This window comes from Lepidothrix coronata, unplaced genomic scaffold (assembly GCF_001604755.1).
Source record: "Lepidothrix coronata isolate B3197 unplaced genomic scaffold, Lepidothrix_coronata-1.0 Scaffold133, whole genome shotgun sequence".
Classification (NCBI taxonomy): Eukaryota; Metazoa; Chordata; class Aves; order Passeriformes; family Pipridae; genus Lepidothrix; species Lepidothrix coronata.
Window position 1 is genome coordinate 2515228 of NW_016690313.1, and position 26578 is coordinate 2541805.

At 35.7% G+C, this 26578-nt stretch overlaps 1 protein-coding gene across 1 annotated transcript in view; it reads right to left on the reverse strand.

The window, feature by feature from the left end:
* The window catches only part of ANO3 (anoctamin 3), a 134849-nt gene that overhangs the window by 43958 nt on the left and 64313 nt on the right, over positions 1–26578 (reverse strand). The window contains exons 5-10 of the mRNA XM_017826973.1: positions 16339–16491; positions 14559–14659; positions 10874–10918; positions 5406–5537; positions 3840–3946; positions 2306–2369 (exon numbers count right to left, since the gene is read on the reverse strand). Of these exons, the coding sequence (XP_017682462.1) occupies positions 2306–2369; positions 3840–3946; positions 5406–5537; positions 10874–10918; positions 14559–14659; positions 16339–16491 (602 nt within the window). The remainder of the gene's footprint in view (positions 1–2305; positions 2370–3839; positions 3947–5405; positions 5538–10873; positions 10919–14558; positions 14660–16338; positions 16492–26578) is intronic.

A 26578-nucleotide genomic window follows, 5' to 3' on the forward strand; every position in this document is an offset into this window, starting at 1 on the left:
ATAAGTTTCTTAGTATTTTGGAATATAATTTTAATAGAAATATTCCTTAATACATAAGTCTCTTATTCTGGACACTTCTGGGATATGTCACCTGGAGCTAATATAAGCCTGACAGAAGACACAGGGTTACATATGCTTCTGAAATGGCCAGTTTCTCTAATAATTAATGACAGAAATATATTAATACAAGACTATAAAGAAGTACTCAACTCTTTATATGACTTCAAGTACATTGCTTCTATTGCACTATTATATGCCTATTTGTATGCTTTCACCTATTTCAATTTCTACAAAATTTTAGACACTTCTGGTACATCAGCTCAGTTCTCTTCTCCTAGACATTTTCTATGACTTTAATTCACTACCGTTTGAAAGTATATAAAAAATTTAGTCTTTGTGTGGTACACATTTTCTAAGATGATGGAAACAACAGGATTGGCAACATTTTGAAGCTACATAGGACTCTTGAGGCATTAAAAGCAGAACACAGAGTCAGTCTGAACCAAAAGGAGTCCTTCCCAGGCCATGTCTGACATTTACAGACCACGGGACAGACTAAAATAATAGCCTCATGCTTGGCAGTCAAAAGGTAACACACAGATTTGCTAGAACAATGCTGAGCAGAATCTCTTGTATTTGTAATTTTGCTCCAATGCTGAAGCAGGATATTTCCCTTAGTTGAACTTTTTCCCCCAAAAAACCTCCACCACATGGCTATGGTAAAGAAAATATTTGATCAATTAACTGGAAGTGAGCCAAGTCATTTGTTGTGAGGAAGCTCCCCAGAGCAGTAGTTTAGAGTTAGTGATCAGACAGATTCTTGACCCTGGTAGATCCATCTAATTTAGCCATTTAGAATTTTATCATTTATTTGAAATCTTGAGCATTCCCCACGATTCAAAGAACGCCATTTACTCGTTGCAATCTGCTGATCCTCTGGCTTAAGAATGAGTTAAAAACAAAGCTAAACATAGCAAAGAGTCCAAGTCTACTCCTTTCTCCTTACAGTCAGCAAAACATCATACCAAAGATGTCAACTCTGAGTGTGACCTTTGCAACATCTAGGAACACCTAGGAACAGAGCATTAACTTATTCTCACAGTCAGCTGGCTGAATGACTGCAATGCATACAGCATTACCCACTGCTGCATGTTTTAAAATATTTTTTTCCCTGCTTCTTTCTGCCCTGTTTATCCATAATAGAGTTCAAGTCTCAGCATTCCCACTGGGATTGAATTTTCACTCTTATTTGCTCATGTAGCAAAGAAAAAAAATTAAAAAAAAAAAAAATGAATGTTTAACCACTAGTCCCTAGCATCAAGTCAGGTAGCAATTAAGATAAAAGTAGCTTAAAAATATGACTTCATTAACCTTAACTGCAATGTGGAAACAGTAGCTTATGCTAAAAAAGAGGAACATATAAAATGGATATGACAGCATAGCTTTGATGCCAGAGAAAGCTTCACAGGCTTTTCTGGTAGTAGAGCCAGCTTTTCCCTGAAGTCAGTAGCACACAGCTGAAGCGTTAACAATGATGTTAAATTATTTATCTAAAATACTCCTCCTCTATATTCCCAGTATTTAATTATTAATAGCATATTGAAAAAATTACTCTCAGCCATTTGCAACACCCAGTCCTTCGAAACATGAGACCAAGTCACGATATTGAGCCCAAACAACCACAGAGTTCAGAGCTGCAATTACCACACCCCTGAGAGCATTTCAAATGACTGAATGTGACTTCCTTTTCAATACCAAAAGATTGTCTGAAAACCCTCGTAAGCCATACACAAGTTGTTTGTTTTTTTTACTTCATAGGTTTACAGTCTTCAGTAGACTTTAACCTACTGAAAAAGATATTGTCAAGTAGAAATTATCCAGAACTGTTTGGGAAAGACCAAATGGGAAATAATTAAGTGGTCTCCCTAACTGTGATCAAATGCCCAAGCTATTAGAAAAACAAAACATTTTGTATGTGGTAAGCAAAAACAATTTAATATAAGTGGCTGGAAAAATTTGGAACAACTGATACTCTCACTAAGAACTCCACAGGCATTGTCCAGTTCATAAAAATCAGATAGAAATTATAATATCCTAGTTCAGCAAGAAAATGCTCCAGGATGTTATTATAATACACAATGTAAGAAAAAAATTTAAAAGTCAATATTAAAGTAAGAGCTACAAATAAAAAAAGTATCAACAGACTACATAGTAAAATTAAAAACTTGCAGGACAAAATTAAAGTAGGATCCCAAACCATTAGGGCAAGCTTTAATCTAAATGTAGAAATAAAAATCAAATTAACCAGGTTACCTCATGTGGTGGAAATGCTGCTTCATATGTTCCGTTATTTAGTAACCTATTAATACCTTAAAAAAAGAAAAAGCATTAGTTCTGATATAAACAAAAGAGGAAAAAGCGCCTGGGCTGCAGACAAAAGGAAAAATTACAGAAGTAGACAAATTCAAGTAGTGTGAACTTTCAAGTCATATTGAGAACAAAAATTAATATTAGATGATCAGGATGCTGCTAAAGATGACAATAATCAATAATCCCACCAATTATTTGAGCAGGTCTTGTTGATCCTTTCAGATTTCTGGCTCTGTCAAACTACAGCAACTTGCTGAGGGCCAAAGCCTGCAACTTTTCTCTCAGCATTGGGTGCTTGTGTCAGATCGAGTGTGAGAAGATAGTTACATTCCCGTTGTACTCAGCAGAGCACATGACACAGATTTGATGGGTAACCAGATGATCTGACACACACAGAGAGTGGTATGGACACACAACCCTCGAGGCAGTGAAACCCCAGCAGGGTTAAAAGCTAACCTGGTATTTTTAAATTTAAGCCAGTTGAACTTCATATCAGAGCAGTGTTCTGCACCACACTGACTGCTGCATTCTGGTTCAGTTGCTAGAGCCTTTCTAAATCCAGATTTGTTATACTATCACAGCACATTATAAAAAATAAAAAATAAATAACCATTGATAGTTACAATAAAAAGATTCAGTTGCCTGTAAGAGCAGACCTGTAGTCAAGAGTTTCCCCAAGAAATAAGAACATGTGATGGAATTCAGATTTGACTGTTCAAATATACAAATTATGCTAAATTAATCTCATAATGAAATTTGCCATCATCAACTGCAAAGGTGTTAGATTTGAATCCTTGTTGTCTATGTTTTTCTTACTACTGCTTTTCTTCAGAAACTCAAGGAACAACCTTCTGTAATTTGTTTAATTTTCATAAGTGTAAGGTTTTAATATGCCATTACATATTTAATTCTTAATTTAATTCCCGCAGAAAAAAAACCAGGAAATCACACATACATCTCTCCCTTGGTCATTTCAAATGAAAATTAATAGGCACATCTTCTAAAAACTAATACTATATTAGGAGTGTTGATATAAACCGAATTTAGTCTTCAGATCAACTGCCTCTGATTTGCACAGAGACCTCAAATAAGTCAAGTGTAGCTCACATCGATTCTGCTGGACTGGAACTGCTGGACAGCAGCAGAAATATTAGGATCAGTCCTTGAAAACCCTGTCAGTTTTCTGAGGTATATGTTACCTTTATTGTGGCTCTTGATCAGTAAAATTATAATAACCTCTCCACTTTATTTTAAGGAATGAGTAATTAGGTGAAAAATATTGTCAATTTTCACTGAGTTATTTAGGAAGATAATGATGGGAACATTGCTTCAACTCTGATCCTGAGTGAATGAAAAGATTTCACGGAAAGAAAAACTTAAATTATTTTACTCAAATGGTATTTTTTCAGGCGAGTAAAGATATAAAATTTTATAGCTTCAAGTTAGGAAAAATAATACAGCATTCTCACCCATTTTGGATTTTCCATCTTCATACTTAGTTCTCTGTAGCACGTGATGCACGATTCTACTTCTTGTGGAATTGCTGAAGAAGCTATCTTTGTTGTTTATCGTAAAACTATTAAAATAATTAATGTTTTTTAATATTCAAAACAATGCACATGTGTTGAAACATAGCTGCTCAAGTGTTTCCTTCTTACAGTGATTTGGATCTTTACTTTCCTGAATAAGACATAAGATCTTACATCCCTAGAGCAGGTCCAATACAATTATCCTCATCACAGATAATTTTCGGGAAAACAGAATAACTAAAAGTAAATTCTAAAATATCCTACTATCTAGGTAATTTCTGTTCTGGATATAGTTAATTAAAGATCTTCAGTAGCAGTGGTGGCCTTAAATTCAAATTAGTTATGAGGTGACAGATGTCTATGGCATGGAACCACCAAAACTACTAATTAAAAAAAAAAAAAAATCCATGCACTGGAAATTTGAGTAGCATCTCCAGAACCATTTGCCCTTAGAGTATCCTCGGATGGAGCCAAATAAAGCATCCTTGCACAGATGGCTCCATTCTGGATGCCAGAAATCCGACATGCAGGAGCTTTCGCCTGCTCAGCTGTGCCAAAAGTGATACTATTAACAGTTGATTACATCAGCTGAGCTGGTTGAGAAAAAAAACACTAAAACCAGGGGCTTGACCCATTGAATATAGGCAATTACTGGGAAAAAAAAAAAAGAGAGACTATCATGCAATTACTCTGTCTTTCAGGGGTAAAGTCAGTCCACTAGAATATAACTTCTTTACTGAAGAAATCTTGTTTAGCCTAATTCATATTTCTACTTTAAATTAAATTTTCTCTCCTAAAACAACTGTCACAAAATAAAGGACAGTCAGAAAAAAACTAAGGAACAGTCAGAATTTTAAATTCTAATTTTTTGGGTACTGAAAAGATTTATGGCACAGTTTGACTACATCACTGTCAACATGTTGATTTGACCACATATAGTTGATATTTGGTGTACATCTATTTGTACTTTCAGAGGCAGGAGACCTTTCAAAATGCAGATCTGATAAGACAGAAAAAAAAAATCATCCCTGGTTTTAGCTTAAAAAAAAAAANAAAAAAAATCATCCCTGGTTTTAGCTTAAAAAAAAAATCATCCCTGGTTTTAGCTTAAAAAAAAATCATCCCTGGTTTTAGCTTGCCTCCAGGTGTTCCCAATATCAACAGCTGTATCAGGTTTTGCCTGAGTTAAATATGTTATTAAGCAAAGCCAACTTGAGCAAGTATTTGCATTTTGTAATGCAATGGAAAGAAAAACTAAAAAACTTCTAAACCAAAGAGGCAGCGATAATTTTTCAGTCAAATTTCTGCCTGTGCTACCGAGTGACTATCCAATAACAGGTAAGGCAGAGCAGATTTTTGGCTTTAAGAGAAAACACATGAAACTACCAAATACGATACTTAGGCATTTGCCAGTGACCATCTGTTAGCAGCCACCTCTCTGGCAGAAATGAGAAAACAGAAAATCCTTGAGGTCTCTGGCGCTGCCTTTCCAGCTCCAGCACTTACTGGTGGATGCGTGCACGGCTGAAGGGTGCTGTGTAGCAATCTGTCTCCTCCAGATCAGGCAGGGCCTCCTTATCAAGCTTCATTGGGTTTCTGGGCAACCAACTTTTCAGCTCCCTCATATTCCTCTGCAAACTGAGACAGCGAGAAATCAGATTTACACACTCTCACCTCCTCGGTATTTCTATCTCCAGCATCGTATATTTAGTGACATTGTACCAGAAATGAAATGAAATCAGGAAATTTCCAATTAGGCAACTAAAAGAGAAGGATAAGGAGTTGAAAAGCAAAATGAAAAATATTTATTTGCAATCCATCTTGCACACTTGAGCACAACTCGTCCTAAAATCAGTGGGATGTGGTTTGAGATGCGACTGCAGTACTGAAAAAATTGGAAAAAATAATTTTCCAAAGTAGTTCACCTGGCAGAACAGTGGATGCTTATGCTTTACTCAAGAACATATCTAATTACTTTCTCAAGTGGAACTCCTCCCCCCTCTCTTGCCTGGCAAGACTCACAGTAAAATTCATAAATGTAAAAGTAAATATGAGAGTGCTAAGGATCAGATTATGGTTTTCTGACTGCAGAAAGCTTTTCCCTGCAAATTTTTCCTAAAAATCTAAGAACTGATATTGCCTTATGAAACAGCACACCTAATTATCAAATCATGTTACACTGAAATGGTTATGCAGTATTTAGGAAAAAAAAAACAAACCTAGATACGGCTTCCTCCAGATTCTTAAAAATTAACACTACAAAAGACAAACAGAACATCAATGTTTTATCCTCAGTTAGATTATATACTGCCAACATAAATGTTTTGGGGTTTTTTTCTACTGGCAACTAGCCTAAATAGTGTCTCAGGACATTGTTTATTCAGGGTAAATATAGTGAAGTGCACTAAATTTTCAAGCAAACGCTCAAAGTTACTTATCACTTCAGTTTTGCACTCCTTGCTGACCTAACTTTTTTCACACTCAACTGCAATGCAATATGGATATTTAAGGAGTAGATTTCATACTAAACAAGTGCTATATTGTGACACTATAAGCATATCAGAGATTCCGAAAAAGTCTAAATTTGAGAAAAACATTCCCTAAACAGTATTTTTCTCAGTAGGATTTGGGCTCTACTCAGTGAACATGTATGCGTGATAGATAAAGCACATATATCTCATATCCACGAGAAGTGTAACACTTAGTAACAATTTTTTTTTTCCTCTGAGGTGAATACTTCATTGGCTGTGCTAAGCAGAAGCATAGCTACCCATTTCATAATGTCCACAATAAAAAGTTATATTCATGATGTTCATAATATTTCATAACGTTCATGAACATTATTTCATAATGTTCATAATAAAGAGTAATAAGTGATGATACAGTAAATTGCTCTAAGGCAGCAAAGTGACCCAGGTGAAGATGTATCTCTTATTATCAACATCAGCAAAAATGTTCTGCCCCTATTTGACACAGTGTCAGACAGAAATCTCAGCCAAATGTGGGAGCAGGATTTTACAGTTACATTTAAAATTCTCAACATTTTCTTCTCACTATATATTGCAAGGTATTGATTCACACTCTGTATGTAACTGTACCTTGAGAGCCACCACTTGTGTTTGACTCTAACCATTATGAGCCAAAGAAAATAATATGTTCATGAAGTTGAAACACAGAATACAGTTCCCAGGCAGGTGCATCCCATAACAGTCTCCTTAATAACACCTTAGTGCATGAGTTGATCATCTTTATTAGTTCCAGTGCAAGTTCTCCCAGTACACAGTGCCTATAACTACAGTTTCCCTTTATTTTCTTCATCTTTTTTTTTTTGTCATACACATGGTGATTTTTTTAGTCAAAATCCAGACTTTTCTTTAATGAGAAAAATATGCAGATGCATCAGGAAAAAGAGAAAAACAGTGCATCTGAATTCAGGTTCTTTTATCATGAAATTATTTTAAAATTGGTTATGTGAAAAGTCTTGATCATTTCTTTCATACAAAAATCTAAAAAAAAAATAGTAGATGAAAAATAAAGAAATTAACTCGTTTAAAATTCATGTCTGCTCTTTTTAACATGAAAGACAGCATTGGAATAAATTAATACTTATGTCTCCACTCCATTTGCAGTTTCTCTTCTGAGACAAAAAGGTTTTTTATCTAAGGTGTTACTGCCTTTTCATTACATCACTTACGGTTGATCATTTCAAAATTTAGTGACTTCACATAGCATAGCAACTGAAAAGAACATCACCCCCATGTATAAAAATAATCCAACAAGACACTTCTCCTGACTTATGTTATTTTACTGTAGAAGAAGAACTGAATTTTCCTGGTGCCTTCATTTAAAGACAAATTTTTGCCTAAATCATAGGACTAAGTATTAGCATTTCTACTCAGAGTGGCTTTCTAGGTCCGAAGTAGCAGTTTAGACAGATTCCTGATTTAATCTATTCAATGTCATCTATTTAGTGAGAGTAAAAGCAGACAGAGCTGGTCTGGGGAAGTCAGTAGTTCAGGCAATGAGATCAGAAGTGTCCCAGCAGAAGCACAGGACATGGGCTGCTGCTTCAGGTGTGCTCTTACTGCAACCACTCCAGTTGGTGCTCCTGGAACGCTGCGCACCTCAGACCAAGGTATTCTGAAACACCTGTGCATTTCATTCTTAGCTATAAAATTTAATATTCTGGGAAGGTGCTTGCAATGTCAGTTTTGCCCAAATTCCAACCTCGGCGGTACCGTTCTGATTTATCTGGTTGGTTAATCTTTTTTTACAGAATTAGTCCATCCAAAAATCCTTGCGGGTTACATTTATTCTACATAACTGCAATACAAAGGAACACTGTATAGGTGAGTTTAGCATTATTTGATCAAACTCATGGAATGAGACACCAGAATTAAGCAACTCCACCGGTCTTGTTAGGTAGCTTTGACAGAAATCACCACCCCGTAGTTTGCTCAGTGTTTGTGCTTCTCAAGACTGGCCAGAAATGTCACCCTTGTGCCACCAAGTTACATGGGCATGGTGCTTTTCCAGGTTTTGTAACAGGAAGCATGTAATGGTTGACAGATTCAACACAGGGACACAATTATCATCAAATAAAAGGAAAAAAAAAAAAGATACTATGTTTATTCCATGGAATGACATCAGCAATTTCACTTCAGTGTGCAGACTGAAATCCGTAAGATTTCACAAGTCCTTCTGCAAAGCAAACTTGCTGCAGGTCAGTTGCTAAACAGTAATTTTTGGTTCTCTGTCCTTAGAAGTATTAAGTGATTTCAACATTTCAGTGGGCAGAGGGAATCTGCACTATAAGACAACTATCTTTTCATTTTCTTTTCCTTGATGTCATTCTTTACCAGCATGAAATCAGCATGTCTAACACGGCAGATTCAAGACTGATTTATTAGATTATTTAGTCTTAAATCTGAGAGTTCAGACAATTTTTGATACCCACACTATTTACTGGCATATTCCTTTCCTTTGAGAAGATTTTTTGAAGGCTTTTCAAATACTGCTCTTAATAAATACGAGAGAACTATTTCTATAGTGTGATTCTATGAACAGAAATCACATTTCATAGGATTAAGTACAATGTTAAGGACTTTTTCTAAAGCTATATAAATAAAGAAATAGAGATACCACATAGATACCACATAAAAGAAAGTGTACCAGTAAGGACTACATTTATCTTCTGTCCTTTCATTTGTGCACCTAAAAATCTTCTGCAGACTTTTTAAAGAACATCTGTCATATAACCATGTCAATAAAGCCAGAGAAGTGTACAGGTCACAGCAGGGTCTAATATGCTAGTGTTACTTCATATTCCTAAATTAGAAAACTCTATAGCCTTCAAATTTTATCTTTGATATACAAGCATTTTAGTAAAGTAATTCACTGTAGCTCTTATAAACTCTATTTAATAACTTAGAAATATTAACAAGATATTTAATAAATTACAGACAAGCAGTTTGAGTTTGAAAAGCTGTAAGATGCAAGGAAACAATGACAGCTGTAGAAGTTAAAATGATGAAATGTGTATGTCAGTAATCTTAGAGTTAGCTTTCATTCTCAGATGTAGCTTTTTTTTTTGTTTTCACATTATTCCTTTGTGCACTGAATTACACAAAGTGTCAGAAAAAATATTCAGAAAAATATTCATCCCCAAATTCTCACAAAGGACAACAGAGGTAAAAGCATTTGCCTCAAATGAAAACTCAATCTGGCATGAAAATTGCTTATCACTTGATTCACAAGTACTGTGCAACTTCAGTTGCACGTTTCAGATACCTGAATAGGGAAAATATCCTTCTAAATAAGGAAAATAAATTTATTTAATATGCAGGACTCACCAGATGGATTACAGATGAAATGAGACAATTTTGAAGTAAAGCTTGTTGATTTTGCCCTTGCATTAAAAGCACATCACTTACATTTTTCACAATGCACGCTGAAATGGAGCAAGCATGCGAATGACCGGGAAGAGGGAAAAACGCAGTTGTAAATTTATGTTGTAGATTGGTTTATTTCAAAATATTTTATCTGCTTTTTGTTCGAGTTTTCTCCCTCTACCATTCAACAGTGCTTTGTCTGTTTTTGTTAGCAGATCATCTTGCAAATTGCTATCGTGAGAGTACTTAAATTGTTCTGGAGAAATAATGAGAGCTCTTCATCATCTAAAGCAACGACAGAGAACCTAAATCCGATGTTATGTCATCTCAAGACCCATCTCCAGAAAACCCACGACAGGGAACTCTCTCGGGAGATTTCCCTCATGTAAAATATTTTCATGTATCTTTTCCATTGGTGTGTATGATTTACAAGACATCATTATGTCTGACTACAGCAATGGGGAGTGATTACAGCTCACAGTGTCCCCTGTCCTCACTCCTCAGCAGCCCCAAGCTCCTTTCACCCATCCCTGTAGCCTCTTGTACCCTTCTCCTGGCTGACAGAAGCACCACCAACAGCAGAGCTACAGATGAGTTTTCCAAGTTATTCTGTCAGCCATCAAATAAAAGTTCAAAGCAGCCTTCGGTGTGTGGCACTGATCTGTTCCTGATCATCAGGACACACGGGAGAGAAAATATGTTTGCACGTCTAAGGAAACAGTTGACTGCCAGAATCTGAGCCATACACTCAAAAGTATGCCTCATGCTAAAAAGGAATGCCTTGGATTCAGCAGAGACAACAGCAGCGATAGCTCCAGTATTAAATCTTAAAGGCCAGGATAAGGCCTGCTTTTTTCCCCCCAGCATTAACATTTTTTGATTTTTAAATGATAGCTGGCAAAGCTTCAAAGTACTGCACCTTGTTACAGATGAATATTTTAACACTTTAAGCTGATATATTTTGAGTTTTCAGGAAAATAATCCAATTTGCCAAGTTTCATGGATAAATTTACAACTGCGAATGGATTTTCTTTACCAGGGTGACTATCTGACAAAATTAGAAGCTACACATCACCCACCAACCTGCCCATGGTTTTGCTCCTCCAGTCAGTGTAATAACATTTTTTCCTGAAAGAACAGCAAAAATCAGCTGAGATTAATCAAGGAGGATACAGTTGAAAAGGACACATACATTAAAGAAGAACGTTGGACATTCTAAAACATGCGTTTTCATAGACAGAAAGGTGAAATCACTTCAAAAATGCAACTGTAATTGAGTAAGTCATTGACGTAGTTTCACTTTTTTTTACATTCGTTCCTGAGTCAAAATTACATTTCAGATTTGTAGCTAATAACAATAACAATAGATAATAAATAGCTCCTTTAACAGTTCTTTTCTCTCCACCTTTCACTGCCTATAGACACTTAGAGAAACAGGACCAGGAATTCCCAGTCAAGCCTTCTGAGAACAGTTATTCTGAAACCAAACAGAGACGTATTTGCTGCACTATAATATTTTGCACACCTAGTTTCAGGTGTTCAGGCTTTTTTCTGGTCTCCTCCTATCATTTCATGTCACATTTCAACCACACAAAGGCCTCGATCTTGCAGATTCCTCAGAATTTAACAAGATCTGCAACTGCCCATCTGGGCAGTATTTGAGATTGAATAAAGTACATTACTTACCTTGAAGAAACACTGAAATTAATACATTAAAAAGAGTGATGGAAAATATGTGGCCACTGCAAAATTGTTTATCCACCAATCTGCAAGCTGCTGGCAGCCTGATACTTAGTACCACTAGGCAGAATTGCAAATGAAGCAATGATTAAAGGATTTTCAGACATTTTTTAACAAAACCCTTCCTTAATTCCCTTAGCTGTTTCGCATAGATGGAGTCCAACTAAGTTACAGATACAAATAATTTATTCATTACACATAATAATAATGTTTCATTATTTATTTGTAGACATAAATAAAATTAAACTTTTGTCTGAGTTCTGGAAATACATAATAGTTTCATTTCTACTGACAGACCATATACTTAACAAAAATATCTATACATTTTTTAAAAAGTTATAATTCAGTCATTACCTCACCTTGGAGCTTACAAAAATCCTGTTTGAAACCATATACATATACTTTGAAATAAAGCAGCATTGCAAAAGTCAGCCTAACATACAAGAGAACAGTGATTACCACTGTCTTTTGAAATGTTAGAAAAATTTCCTTTTGCAATTGAAACACTGAGATACCATCTATATTATATATATCTGATGGATCCTATAAATCTGCCAAAACATTTTAGTATAATGCCATGCTAAAAGAGTTCTGGGATGCTGGGTAGACCCTTGGGCCAAAATAAAAGTATTTTTACTTTCCAGCAATAGAGAGAAATAACCCATGTAATAATAATTCTGTCGATTTTGTTTAGATTCCTGGATTGAGCAAAATGAACCTAAAAAGTTTAATTCTTCATGTGTTATTGATATATGATACTGATACATGGTATATTTTAGTGACCATAACCAAAAGCCAAAATTTTGCATGACTGTGCAAGAGAACAAGGGTGTACAGCATTAAAGTACTGCAGGGAAGGTTACCTTTCTTTTCAGCTATACACTAAAACTGGACAGTCAGAAAACACTGATAAAACAAATAAAGGCTAAGAGAAATAATCTGTTTTTTACACTCACAGGATATCTCAAGTAGGAAGGGACTCACACAGATCATCAAGTCCAACTCCCTTCTCCTCTCAGGCCTACTTAAATCTATCTAAGGGTGACCTGAAACTTTTTGGGAGGAAGCTACTCTAGTTCACTGTAATTGTGTGAGAGAATTGTATATTTGAGGTTCCTCTGCCCACCTCAGAAAAACAATATAGGCCATCCAATTAGGAAAGGTTTGCTTTAAACAAGTAAGCTCAAGACTTAAAAAACAGTGGTTTTGACAGAACACGTAATGAAATTACAAAATGCGTGTTTACATCATGTTGTTACGGGAGTCTAGACTGTTATTTTTGCATCCATGAAAAGCCATCAGGAGCAAATATAAAGATGAAGACATGAATGACATGAACTCTGCCTCCTCAGTAAGTCTCTAAACCACAAACTATAAGTCTCTAAACCACAAATTTTACAGAAGTGAAGAGAGAAGGCATCACGGAACACTGCTCATCTCCTGTAGGGGACACTTCAGACAGGCTGCTGGCCTGTTTTAGATTGCAATTTCATTTAAATTCCTATTAAAATCTTTTTAAAGAGAAAAGCAGTGTTGACCACTTTACTTTTTCTCACAGTTCTATTACAGAGGTAGAGGTGGAAAAGTTTCTTACCAAATAAATTTATTTCATACTACAGCAAAACTCCCAACATGGCGAAAATAAAAAGTTCAGCTTTTGGTGTACTGAACTGAACGGGATAAAAAGAAGCTAAAGCTCAGGAAAAAGAAACATGGATCAGACACTTCAGGAAAATAATAAAGAGAACATATTTACATGTCAGCTAATAATATAACAAACAAATATAGCCTAGAATGCCTTGCAAATAAAGTAGCATTGCAAAAGTCAGCCTTTTTTTTTTCTGAAGAGTACTACTGATCTGTGAAGTAACTAAAATTATGAAGAAATCAAACCATTGCTAAAACTCAATTTTGTGATTTCATGTATCGAAAGTAAGAAGGAATTATTTTTTTAATTGGAATTTAGATTATTTATGTGTGCGTACGCATACGTAAAGACTTCTATATTTAAAATATTTACAAGTATTACTCAAATTACAGAAGCTCAAACAGCACTATAATGATATTCTTAACCATATGGAAGATGACTGTTACAGAAAACATTTTTGTTATGGAAAAGCCTTTGAAGGCTTAATGGGATGATGTGGAAACTCATTACAGAAGTGGGTATATGAAGCAGGTTTTGAGCAAAGGATGCTTCACAATGACTGTTTCTGGCTTAGGACCAATGCAAGAGAGTCACACTGCCACAGCATGAAACACTGAGTAGTTGGCAGTTTGAGTGAGAAAGGAGTGCCGTAAGGGTATTTTCCATGAGTCACACAATTTTGGAATCTAGTTACCACTTTAACTCCTTAGGAGGTTTACAGCACACTATGTGTTCTTCTGTCTCTCTAAGAACATTATTAATCAATTTGATAAGGCACATTTTCTCTTTTAAAATTTCTGTATTATTGCAGGAGATTTTAACCTGGTCCTACAAACCAATAACAAATATTTATTGCAAAAACATATGACAGAACTTGTTTAGCACACAGACAAGGAACTCAGTTCAGTTCATTATTCTGCCTAAGGAAAGCTACTGGACCTCATTTTACTCAAATTGTGACAATACGTGTTATACTGGAGACATGGAAGATTTTTGTGTCATTTTGCTTGCCTTTGGGGAAGGCTTCAGAAAAACCCTAAAATCACAAAGAATTACTTGAGCTCAGAGGGAGAATATCTGAAACTCTGCCAAGGATATCCAAAACAATGTGTGAACTACTAACAGTGTTTTCTAAAGACATATGCTCAATTTGACTTAGAGGGTAAGTTTGAAAACAAGCACCCCAGAGCACTGTGCAAAAACGAGGCAAGAGCAGGACTATTTGTTCCTCCTCTCTTCTCTTCCTAATCATATCACTAAATCAAATATGAGCGTGGCTGGCTACAGAGCTGTAAAGACTGCATTTTAGCCTTAAGTAAATAATGAACTTTTAATATTAAGCACTAAATTATAGGTTTCTTAAAATAGTTTCCACAATACCTGAAAGGCATCCTGATGTTCATTCTTTCTGCGTATTTGCACAACGTCTCCCATGGACAGTGAACTTTAACAAACATGATATCACTGTTTGTAACAGCTGGCTGTAAAGAGAAGTAACAAACAAATGCACGTTAATAATTTAAACCTTTATGGCAACTACCTTCCTAGAAGCATTCTTCAGGGTCAAATTCTGATTTTAGGTCTGAAGTCGGTGTGCAAGTCTGAAAGCACAGGAAGTGCTCTCAGCTAGGCAAAGGAAAATTAGTAACTTTTTTCCCCTCACAAACTCCATAATATGCACAGACTAGTATGACAAAAGGACTCTGTTGGAAAGATCTTTGCTCATGAACACAAGTAAAGCAGAGAAAGACTTCATGCAGCACTTTTTTACATGGAATAAATTACTTAATTCTGAATCTCCACAAAATCATCTTAGTTTGAGCAGTTTGAAGACCATTCTGTGTGTCTCCCATTTAAGGAGAAGAATGCTCAGTTGCTAGACAAGTAAGAACAGCTGAGAGGAGGCTCCAGGTTGCACCCTGTCAAAATGGTATCTCCAGGGAATGGTTAAGTAATTGCAATATCTGCTAGGAACTTTTAAATGTGATCTCTGTAGGAATTGAGATTTTTTTTTGGTAAAAATTATAAGGTATACTCTAAATGTTTTTTCACCACCAACTTATTTGAATATAAAACAAGAGTTCAGCCTTGCAGGTTTCTATATTTGTCTTCTCTTATGAAGACTGCATTTCCACATCCTTCTCCCAGATGTATTTGCTTGAGATTTTATAAGTAGATATTTTGATATTTGAGTTGAGTCTGATTAAAGCCTCCAAAAACTGGAGTTTGCAAGTTTTGGTAAGCAAAGGTAAAAGAAAATGTAGTTAAATGTTCACAGTTCTACCTACCAGTTCCATAAAGTCACATCATAGCTCAATAGTACCACCTCGAGGATTTTACTTTTCTCAAAAGATGTGGAAAAAAACCTACTAGTGGAAGACAATTTAAAACCTTTGATAAGCAGAATGATGATCTCATAATTTTTTTTCTTAAGTGTCAATAATTCTGAATTGACAACAGCTGAGATTTTACTATTTATTGAAATTGGAACAAAACTAGATATTTTTACTACTAGACTACAACAATTCTTAAAAGTCTTAAAACCAAATTTTAGTCAGGTAGGTTATTTATTAATATTTATATGCTACATTGTGAGCTATAACTTGCAAGCTCATTGCTCAAACGTAGGACATTCTACTGAGTTGAAAAGAATAAATCAGGATGAGATATACATGAAGTGTAGGATCTTACTTCAGGATAAACTAAACACACACCTGTTTTGTAGGTGATTCATGAAACAGCAAAAATACAAGGTTGTTTTCCTGACTCTGTTCTCCTTTTTTTATATTAATACTTCTATTACTAGCCATGGATTAACTAGGTAGTGACAACCTTAATCCTTTGAAAAACAGTGAGATATTTAGCATCATGCATTCTGCTGAAAGACATAAAGGTTACATATTAAAGAAATAACACAGGTTACTGAAGCTTCTGTTCTGCAAGCATTAGTAGTTGGAATTTTTCCCTCTGTACTGCACCACACCTCTGTGCTCCACCACGTATCCCCAAATCATTTTAAACACACGCTATCAAACATTTTTTCTTATTAATTTAATACAATTAAACAGCTGGTGGGGACAGCCTGACTGGAAAGGCTTGTAAGATTGTCAGGAATCTTTTATCAATTCAGTTTTTATGCCACATAAGCTACAAGACTCACCTCCCGTTCTAACATCAGCCCTTCTGCTCTCAAATTCTTCTCAAATGTGCTTCTTTTTTCTACCTGTGGACTTGATTTCTTGTAGACCAGGATGTAATCAATGCGCTTTTTGCCATCTTTGAAGAAGAGTCCTGATGATGCCATGGCATCACTCTAGAGAAGATATAATAAAAGTACACTGAATATGGCATCTAAAAAGATGAAGAGTCCTATCATGAACAGCATATAACACAGCATTTCCTAAACCACAGAAATGTCCACATAATGGTAGGATGAATATGTAAAAAAGCCGTAAGAATAAAATGTTGATATGCATCAGTTGCTCAGGATTTCCAATAAATTAGAACAAAACAAAACAGCTTCACAAAACCCATATTCCAGTTATTTCTTTCAGCTGTGAAAAAGCCTTAAAATTATTGTGTGATGTGTATTGATATGAACTTCTGCTGATTCTTATTTTCAAGGGGAATTAAAAAAGAAAATTAAAGTAAAGTAAATTGAAGCAATTTTCTCTCTGTTTTGTACCTGGGCAAATTGTATAGAACAAACATACTTGTATTTTCTCCAAGAGAGAAATAAATCTAAAAAAATAAAAAAGAAATGGTATTGATTGGAATGTTTTCATGGATATTCTAGCCCAAGTGCTCTTTCAATGCCATGTTAGCAATGTTTAAATCTTGACTAGTTGCTTCCCACCATGCTTCCAAACACAAGGGATTGTCTGACCTTGATATGGAAAACCCTGATTTACATGTTGCTGCTAATGCAAGCTATTTTTGTATTCTGTGCTTTGCATGATTCAGAACGGACAGAGACTATATCAGCTGGTGTCAGACTATAGAATCATAAAATCATTAGACTGGAAAGAACCTCCAAGATCATTGGACCTCTGACCAAACACCACCATAACAACTAAACTAAATGCCATGTCCAGTAACTGCCTGAACACTTCCAGGGATGGTGACTCCAACACCTCCCTGGGCAGCCCTCTCCAAAGCTTAACCACCCTCTCAGTGAAAAAGTTCTTCCTGATACCCAACCTGAACCCCTCCTGGTGCAGCTTGAGGCCATCTCCTCTTGTTCTGTCACTAGTTGTCTGGGAGAAGAGGCTGACCCCCCTCTTACCATGACCTCCTTTTCAAGCAGTTGTAGAGAGTAATAAGGACTCTCCTGAATCTCCTCTTCTGACTAAACACCCCCAGCTCCCTCAGCTGCTCCTCATATGACTTAATCTCCAGACCTCTCACCAGCTTTGTTGCCCTTCTCTGGACCCACTCCAGCCCCTCAATGTCTGTGTTGAAATGAGGGGCCCAGAACTGGACAGCAATTAATGTGTGGCCTTGCCACTGCCAAGCACAGAGGGATAATCATAGCCCTGCTGGCCACACTACTCCGGACATGGGCCAGAATGTCACTGGCCTTCTTGGCCACCTGGGCACACTGCTGGCTCATGTTCAGCCAACTATTGACCAGCACCCCCAGGTGCTGAAGACTTTGAAATCTGAAAAGGTAAACTGAGAAACTATCATCATCTTCTGGAGAAGTAGCACTCATTTAAACACAAACTGTCCAAAACAATCATGTTGGTTTCAAGTAGGATACATTACACCTATGTATATATGAGACCAGACATCTGTGAATGCTGCATCTTTTAAACAATGGGTCTCAGAAATGAATGATATTTGGATTATTTGGATACGAAATTTATAATACTCAGTGTTATATTCAATAGCTACACTCTCTATTGATACTGATAAACAGAACCATGTGTTAGTGCATGATATCAGCAGCATAAATACTGGATACCAGCTCACTTGTTTCTATGTGAAACATTTGTCTTACACCCACATCCCTCGCTGCCGGCTTTTTATATATTTAGTGCTTCTGAGAACTCCTCTGTCTGCAAAACCTAAAGCGTTCTAACAAGATTCTTCCTCTTTCTTCGTTTTTTTAAGTCCCAAAATAAAAACCAACAGTCTTTCTCAGACCATCTACTATTACAAAGGAGTGCATCATCATATACCTGGGAACATTATTTAAGTATATCAAGCTTCAGCTGATGATCCTTTAAGATCACGGAGTCCAACACACTGCCGAGTCCACCACTAAACCAAGTCCCTAAGTGCCATATCTACACATCTCTTAAGGATCTTCAGGGATGGTGACTCCCCCCTCTTCCCTGGGCAGCCCGTTCCAGTGCCTGACAACCCCCTCAGTGAAGAAATTTTTCCTAATATCCAACCTAAACATCCCCTGGTGTAACTTGAGGACAATTCATCTTGTCCTGTCAATTGGTACTTGGGAGAAGAGGCTGACCCCCATGTGGCTACAACCTCCTTTCACACAATTGTAGAAAGCAGTAACATTCCCCCTGAGCCTCCTTTTCTCCAAACTCAACAACTCCAGCTTCCTCAGCCACTCCTCATAAGACTTGTGCTCTCAATCCCTCTTTGCACACACTCCAGCACCTCAATATCTTCCTTGATATTTAGATAACCAGTATCTGAAATCCAATTTAAGGCAGTAAAGAGTGTCAAACTAGATTGATAGCACAGTGAACACAGGGCCTGTCACCCCTTCTAAGAATTCTGAATGGGGATAGTAGTAAAAGCTTTTTATGTCATAGGTGTAATGATCTGAAGGTGTAAGATGCAGAGGTTTGAAGGTGAGCTAGTAGATTAAAGGTTCAAAAACACAAATTTGAATATGGAAGTTTTTAAAATCCAAGCTTTTTTCAGGTTCAAGACATAAGCAATGAATCTGCTCTTCAACAATGAAAGATACCTGCACAAGTATTTTACAAAATCAGACCAGAGCTGTTTTTATTATGGTTCATGGAGCAGGCAAAATCAAATACAAAGAGCCTAGCCCAAATTCCCCCAAGGGGGAGATCTGGAACTTCTCTTATACATTTTCTGCTCATGCAATTTCTGTACAGACATTCTGCAAATTACATCTATCTTTTTGTAATTCACTTTTACTTTTTTTTGGATTATTATTTCTAGCCTTTCTTTCCTCGTTTCTGAAACAGGTGCTTTTCTTCAGTCTTAGAGAGACATTTTATTTCTCAGATTATGACAGTATCCAAATATGACCTCAGATTCATCCGCACCAAATAGAATTATTTGGGGGCAATGTTCAAGAAACAATGATCAGTCATTACAGTAGAAAGAAATTTTCCATCTGTTTTTCTCAGACCACTTTCAGAGTACTACCCCCACGGGTTGAGAAGTGCAATAGTGAAGCCACTTTGCACATTGGTGCAGTGAACCTGACCTACACTATATTGATTTCAGGACTGATTCACCTGAATGCTACTGGCACCATTAGTTTCACTTTAGTGCAGTTCTCAAGCAATGTTGCCTATATATAATGCAGAAATACCTGTGCCAGTAAAAAAATTTATCTGGTGATTTAGTCAGAGTTTTTTTCAGTTCATCTGAAGGAGTTCCATAATGTGTAAGAAGAACAGGGAGCAGAAATTTCAATTAAACACATGAGTCAGGGTATATTGGCCATTATCTATACCTAGCACAGTGAATGAGCTGTTAGTACAGTGGGCATTCAGGCACAGCTTGTTTATAGTTTATCTGCTGGCTTGGACCAATAAATCTCTGATTCATTCTTTCACCTTTTTCCTGACAGAAAAGGATCAGAAAAGGAGAAAAGCATGGGAAGAAATATTTTGTGCAAAGTCCTTACTCTCCTCTATGCTAAGATTTCCTGTTTCACCTGAAAAATATGTATAAAAAGGACTAATCAACATTCTCTAATCTCTTCATCCTCTCCACCTTCTTAGTCCTCTAGATTTCCTGAAACCTGATCGGTTTTCTTCCACACATACGAAAACTTAATTTGATATAAAAAACTCATTTTAGAGTATTGCAATATAGTTCAGATTTCAACAATTGAACTTAACCTTGTCCTTTCAAAGTCTTTAAATACAAGAACTTCAAATGTGAGGCTGTGAAGTGGCACTTCACTCAACATTAAGCTTGCTCATAATGCACACACTGGTTTGCATCAGATTTAACTATTACCTGATGCTTTGCCACTACAGATCTGCTGCAGTTCCTTGGTTTTCTTTACTATTTGTCAACATTTTTGGTCGCTTTATAGATGGTGATCCTTATAACAAATAACATGACAAGTCTGAAAGTGTAAAATTCAAAATACTAACATTATCATTCAACTGAAGTTTACACTTTACACAAGGCAAAATACATTGATCCATTTAACCTAGAAAAAGGAGTTTTGGCTCAAGCAAAAAAAAAAAAAAGGTGGAAAAACAATGCAAATATTTAGCAAAGTTATAAAATAATCTATTCAAATGTACAAGATGAATTTCCTTGGATTTAGCCAACATGGAGGGATTTTTAAATAAACTTTTGTTCATATTCTAATTAATGAGCAATGCCCTTTTCACAGAGAGGGAACAGCTGGTTTACTGGCTCTATCTCTCCCCAATTAATTTAAATAGAACAACTCACAGAAATTGTAACTATTTCAACTTCATTTATTTCACTCTAGTGTTCTGCTCTGTAAATTAAACTTTTCCCATTTTTTCACCCCATGCATAGAAACAAATATTCTAGAAGAGTGAGTTAGAACCATTCTGAAAACAGGAGCAAATTTTAGATTTATGTAACAGTATGTTATGTAACAGTAAATGACTGTATCATGATACAGCAGTATGTTTTCTTTGTTTTCCACCTTATACTGGTGAAAAGTTTAAAATAACGAATAACATGCAGTACCTAAGTAAATTCAGAGGTTAGATGGAACCACACGAAGGTACAACACACATGTTGCAACCATTCATTTCACATTCATTCCACCACTGACAGCTCCCAACAGGACTAACCTAACAGCAAGGGCTTAAAGGCTGACAAAACCTCTATAGGCATTTATTTTTTATGAATTTTAAGCAAATTCCCATTCACGTGACCAGGTATTTGCAGCTTAAGCTGTGGAACAGTTAAATGTCAAGTACATTCAAACCACTATGAAAGGTTCTCTCTAATTTGGTTACACACCAAAGCTACAGCAAGAAACCTCCCTAGGAGAGAGCACGTCCTAGGAAACAGGTGGTATTTCCTTCTACCACCTTCCCAGTGTTCAGCCAATGTCAGCTCAGGTTTCTAAGTATTTAATAACTTCCTATAATGTTGTCCAGCTGCCCCCAAATCCATATAACCTTTCTAAACCCAAAAAACCTTTAATAAGTATTTCCACTGTTCATTTTTGGGAGAACCACTTGCTCTTCTTTGTTTTGAATTCAGGTCAAATTGGCTTTATTTGAGGCTTAACAGCTATAATTCTACACAGAAATATATGTAGTTTCTTAAGTTATGTAGAACCTTATCATTACTTTAATACAATTAATGGAACTATTTGACTCTAATATCTCCTTAATTTACTGTGCTTCTAATGTATATTATGTAAATGAAAAATCATCATTTTCAAAGCAATCACTATTCTTCTTTGCCCAAACATGTACAGTCCTCCTCTTACAACAGACTTTCTTACTTCAGACTTTCACAATTAGCTAGTGACTATTAACATAAAATAGCAATGTAGACGAAATATTATTATGTCAAAATACATTAATATGCTACTACACATATGCTATATAATGTAATAGGATAATATCGTTTTACCATACTAATATAAAATATTTACTATTTTGTAGACCAAAGTCAGATTTTAATATTCAACCACACTTAACAGCACTGAAGTTAAAGCAAAAAGCTACCCTCTTACAACATTCACCTTCACAATACAAAGAGACCCCTTAAGTGCATTTCCACTTTGTCATTTTAAGCTTGCAACTCATCTGACCACTGACTAACCTTTAGGAGGTTGTATTGCATTAATTATTCTAGGGGACTAATTAAATAGTCATTCAAGGAACCTTATGTTGTCATGTTTTATACAATGAAATAGTACAGAGAGCTGAGACTCCGACCCATCATTCTTTACTTTGACTTCTTTGATCGATCGACTTGATGTCTACTTAAATACCTGTAGTTATTGACTCTGGTTGGAATAGCAGCAAAGGTATTTTTATCCAGGAAAAAAATTCAAAGTACTTCAGTATTAATTTGTCCTAGGAAATGCTGCATTATTAGTTTATACATGTGTTTACTTTAATAAATTAATTTATTCTAACTAACTATCAATAGCCAGTAAATCACATCTGACATGGAAGACATGGTCTAACTTGTTCATTTCGTATGTAAGATTTTCATTACCATTATTTCATATATAAATGCTAAAGGAAAAGCTGGGAACAAGAACTTTAAAAATTATATTTTATTATTTGCTTTACAGTTTCCTGAAATTTACCATGGATGGCAATGAAAATGAGCATGATTTCTACCTATTTTATATACATGTGCACATAAACACGGAGGTTGACAACTATTTTCATATCATCTGTCATTGGACTTAGCTCAGAGCAGGTTGTTCTGACCCAACACACCCAGACAGGGGCAAACAACTTTTACAGTGGGGTGTAGCTCAGGCAGTGAAGAGTCTGTGTTTCAATGTCTGACTTCAAGGACTGTTGTTCTCTTAGCAAAAAAAATATAGCAAGGTTTCACATTTATATGAATACATAGAAAACATCAATTCTCAGTCATAACCAGCAAGAGGAGCATTCATTTACATAAGCGACGACTGACACAGTACACAAGAATTAAACTCCCACAGCACAATATATTTATTTTGCCTGTACAGCAGAAAGGATGAAGTTCAACTTTCCTCCATGTGGGTGGTATAATTTGGATTTAGATTTGTAAAATTATGCAAGGGAAGTAAATATGCCAACAGACTAATGCCTGGGATCTAAAAGATAGATGGGTAAACACAGCTGGGCCTCTGGATTCTTCTCTACCTAAATTTGCTAAATTTCTCTCCCCAAAATCTTATTTCACGGTGATGATGTAACCATCAGAACAGAATTCATTTCCTCCCTACGACAGCTCATGAATTCGGACATTAAATGTGCTAGAGAAAAATAATTTTACTAAACCCTTACTGCTAATGAAGTAACATACTAAAGAGAGACTTACTCAAATGTCTTGAGGTTGATTTCCCCATGGAAACTCTGAGAAGAGAAGGGAAGAATCCACCAGCAGAAAAAAAGGTGCTGCCACTGGAAATGGAAGTACTGAATCCAAGCACTGAATCTCAGTATCACCACTACATAATAGCACCACCTCACTGGTAGCTATTTTTTAGAGACAAATACATCGGGAAAAGTTGCAGAAGCAGAAAACAGTAGAGGAAGAATGAAAGATAAGTAAACAGACTTTGAAATGTATTTTCTTCCTCATGGAAACAACAACAAAACCGACCCACTGCTGACACTTGGAACATTTGTAAACATCACCATAAAGTGGTGTTTACATGTTGCCCTGGAGTCTTAGAGCCCAAAGAGGACAGTATGGAGCATCATAGATATATATTTATATAAACTGGCACACACACAGATATGTATACATGTCGTTTTGTAGACTTGCAGGGAAAATCAGCTTGGAACAGAGAAGCAGGAAGGAGAGAAAGACACAATGCAAAAACACACTGAATATCAGAAGTGCATCAAGGAAAAGCAGCTTTCTGTATCTCTTTATGTCTTGGTTTTTAAGAGACATTTCAGAGATAATAATAGATTAATTCAGAGCCATTAAATCATGTATAACCAGAAGTAGTCATGGAAACAACTTGAAGATTTCGGGTCAGAATTTTGACGGAGGTGATGTCTGATCTGTGAACTTCAGCATGGCAACTACCTAAAACTGAAAAATCTACATGAACAGCTTTTCTGTTCTGAGTAGAATGGTTGATTCTTGTAAAAGAAAACTTTCTTCCAATATAATTTATTGTTCTTCATAAGAACACTATCAGGGAGATTGATTACTGCTGATTCATGAAAACCACCCCATTTATTTTGATTACTAACTCTCCCTAATACTGTTACAATGAACTTGGCATTAACATCTTCAGTAATATTCACACCAAAGGATGTTTCAGTGGTTAGTGTCTTAATTTACATGGAATTAGCTGTGAAATATTTTAAAAAAGTAATACACCCATTTTTTACATTTTAAAAACAGACTCTTGACTCAGAATAATCTAAGGTGTGCTTTGTGAGAATTTTTCTAAGCACATGACTAAATTAGCATTCATTTTTTTGTGTTTGAAGGCATGGATAAACCAAAAACAGATTTACTGGAATCGTCCTTTCAATTACTTTATTCCAAAAACAGATTGATGATTTTAATTGCATACTGGGTCAGGGTTTTTCTTGTGCAAATAACTGTATAATAACCTAGGAAAGAAAACTGGGTACATATTTTCATATGCAAAGATATCCAAACTATCTTGGGCATCAAAGACAACAAGACAGGCTGCCAAAATTATCCATGCTACTGTATTTCTGTGCAACTATATTGCACTGTGCAGCATAGCTTCCTAATAAAACTGCAGTTTATATTTTCAGGAGCAAACTAAAGAACTAGCAATCATTTTACCTTCTCCACAGAGGACATCTTTTTCCATTTCCTTCTATTCAGACTTATAGAGTAAGCATGAAAAGTACATTTGTATATATTATGAAAACTACATGTGGCTTCAGGAAAGGAGTAGGCTTAGGTGATATGCAAAATTTTGAAAGGAAGTCTGTTCAACATTACCATATGAGGGAGCAGCAATGGAGGACGTTTGGAGGCAGCAGGAGGCTTCCTATTTTTAATATTTAATCTCTACTATTAGCTCTTTAAATCTAACAGGGAGATCTTGAGAAGCATCCTGACATGACCACTGAAAATTTTTCTTTACATGTTCCTTTTTTTAAATTTTCATCTTTATGATAAAATTACTACTTTCCCTGAATTTCCTGAAATATTTTCTGAGCTTTTTTATTTCTTCTTTTTAAACAAAAACTGACAGCCGATGAGAGCCATGACACCAGAAACATAAACATGAAGTTATCTTTCACTGCACTTTACCACGTCATTCTATTCTAGGATAATGATTTTACCTGCTATCATTCCTTTCAAGCTTTCTTTACTTCTGTGTTATTAGACTGCATCTGTGGAATACTCCCTATCAGGCTTTCTTTACTGTTCTCCTTTTCATACACTATTGTCAGCTGACAACATACCGTTCTTAATTATATACCAAAACATTTTTATTGCCAAACCTTCTCTTTCAGCACACATGCCTGACTTCCATTCAAAACAGGAGCATGAGTGAAATAATGTGATAATAAAGCAGTGATAATAACACATAGTGCAAACGTGCATCTCACTGGAAGTCATGGACTTAAACAGGAAAAAATGAAAACAGAAAATAATTCCTGTCAAAGTGCGGAAAATAAAAAAAAAATGAGATTGAAGAACATTTTTATACTGGAAATATTTCATTTAATTTATTATTTTTTCAAAACTACCATGAAATTCAGTAAGTTATTATTTGCAGGAGAGGGAGGAATAGATACATTCAAAATCACAAAGAATACAATGAAATACCTAAACAAAGCATTTCAGATTTTCACGAGTAGATCTATAATTTAAAATCACTCTAATAATCACACTGAACATAATGAGTTTTGCTTAAATTATAATGAATTTTCAGCAATACGACCAGCTCACTAGATACAGTTCTCCACATCTTTTGCCCAATTGCTTATTTAAGATCTTATTTTAAATTCCTCAGAAGTCATGTAATGCTTCCAAAGAGGAAAGAGAAACTGTTTCAGATCCCATACACCACAAAGGTAGTCTGGACATAGAATATTAACAGTTGATAGCTTACTGCCTTTTTCTGGTATTCACTGCTAAGTTATTGCATAGGCAGCATTCCTTCAAAGTTCCTGAACCCACAGTGATAATATGTGAACTTTGTTCTAAAAATCCTTTCTTTACCTTGCCAGATAGAAAAATACACTACCTAGATCAAAAAAAAATCATCAGATCAAAGACAGTAACAGCGATGTAGTGAATGAAAGAAAACAGAACTGTAATTCTCTGCTAAGCACACAATCACAATAGGTAAGGAAAAGAATTCACTGCTACTGATTTCACCACTTCTCTGGACAGGTTTTTTCTCATTTTAACCAAGTAACATTTTTTCTGCTGTTATTTTTGTTTTGTTCTGCTTTTTTCTCACTTTTTTAGTAAAATTGTTATCTTTTTTCTCCTTCATTCGGACTCCTCGTAACTTCAAAATTTGT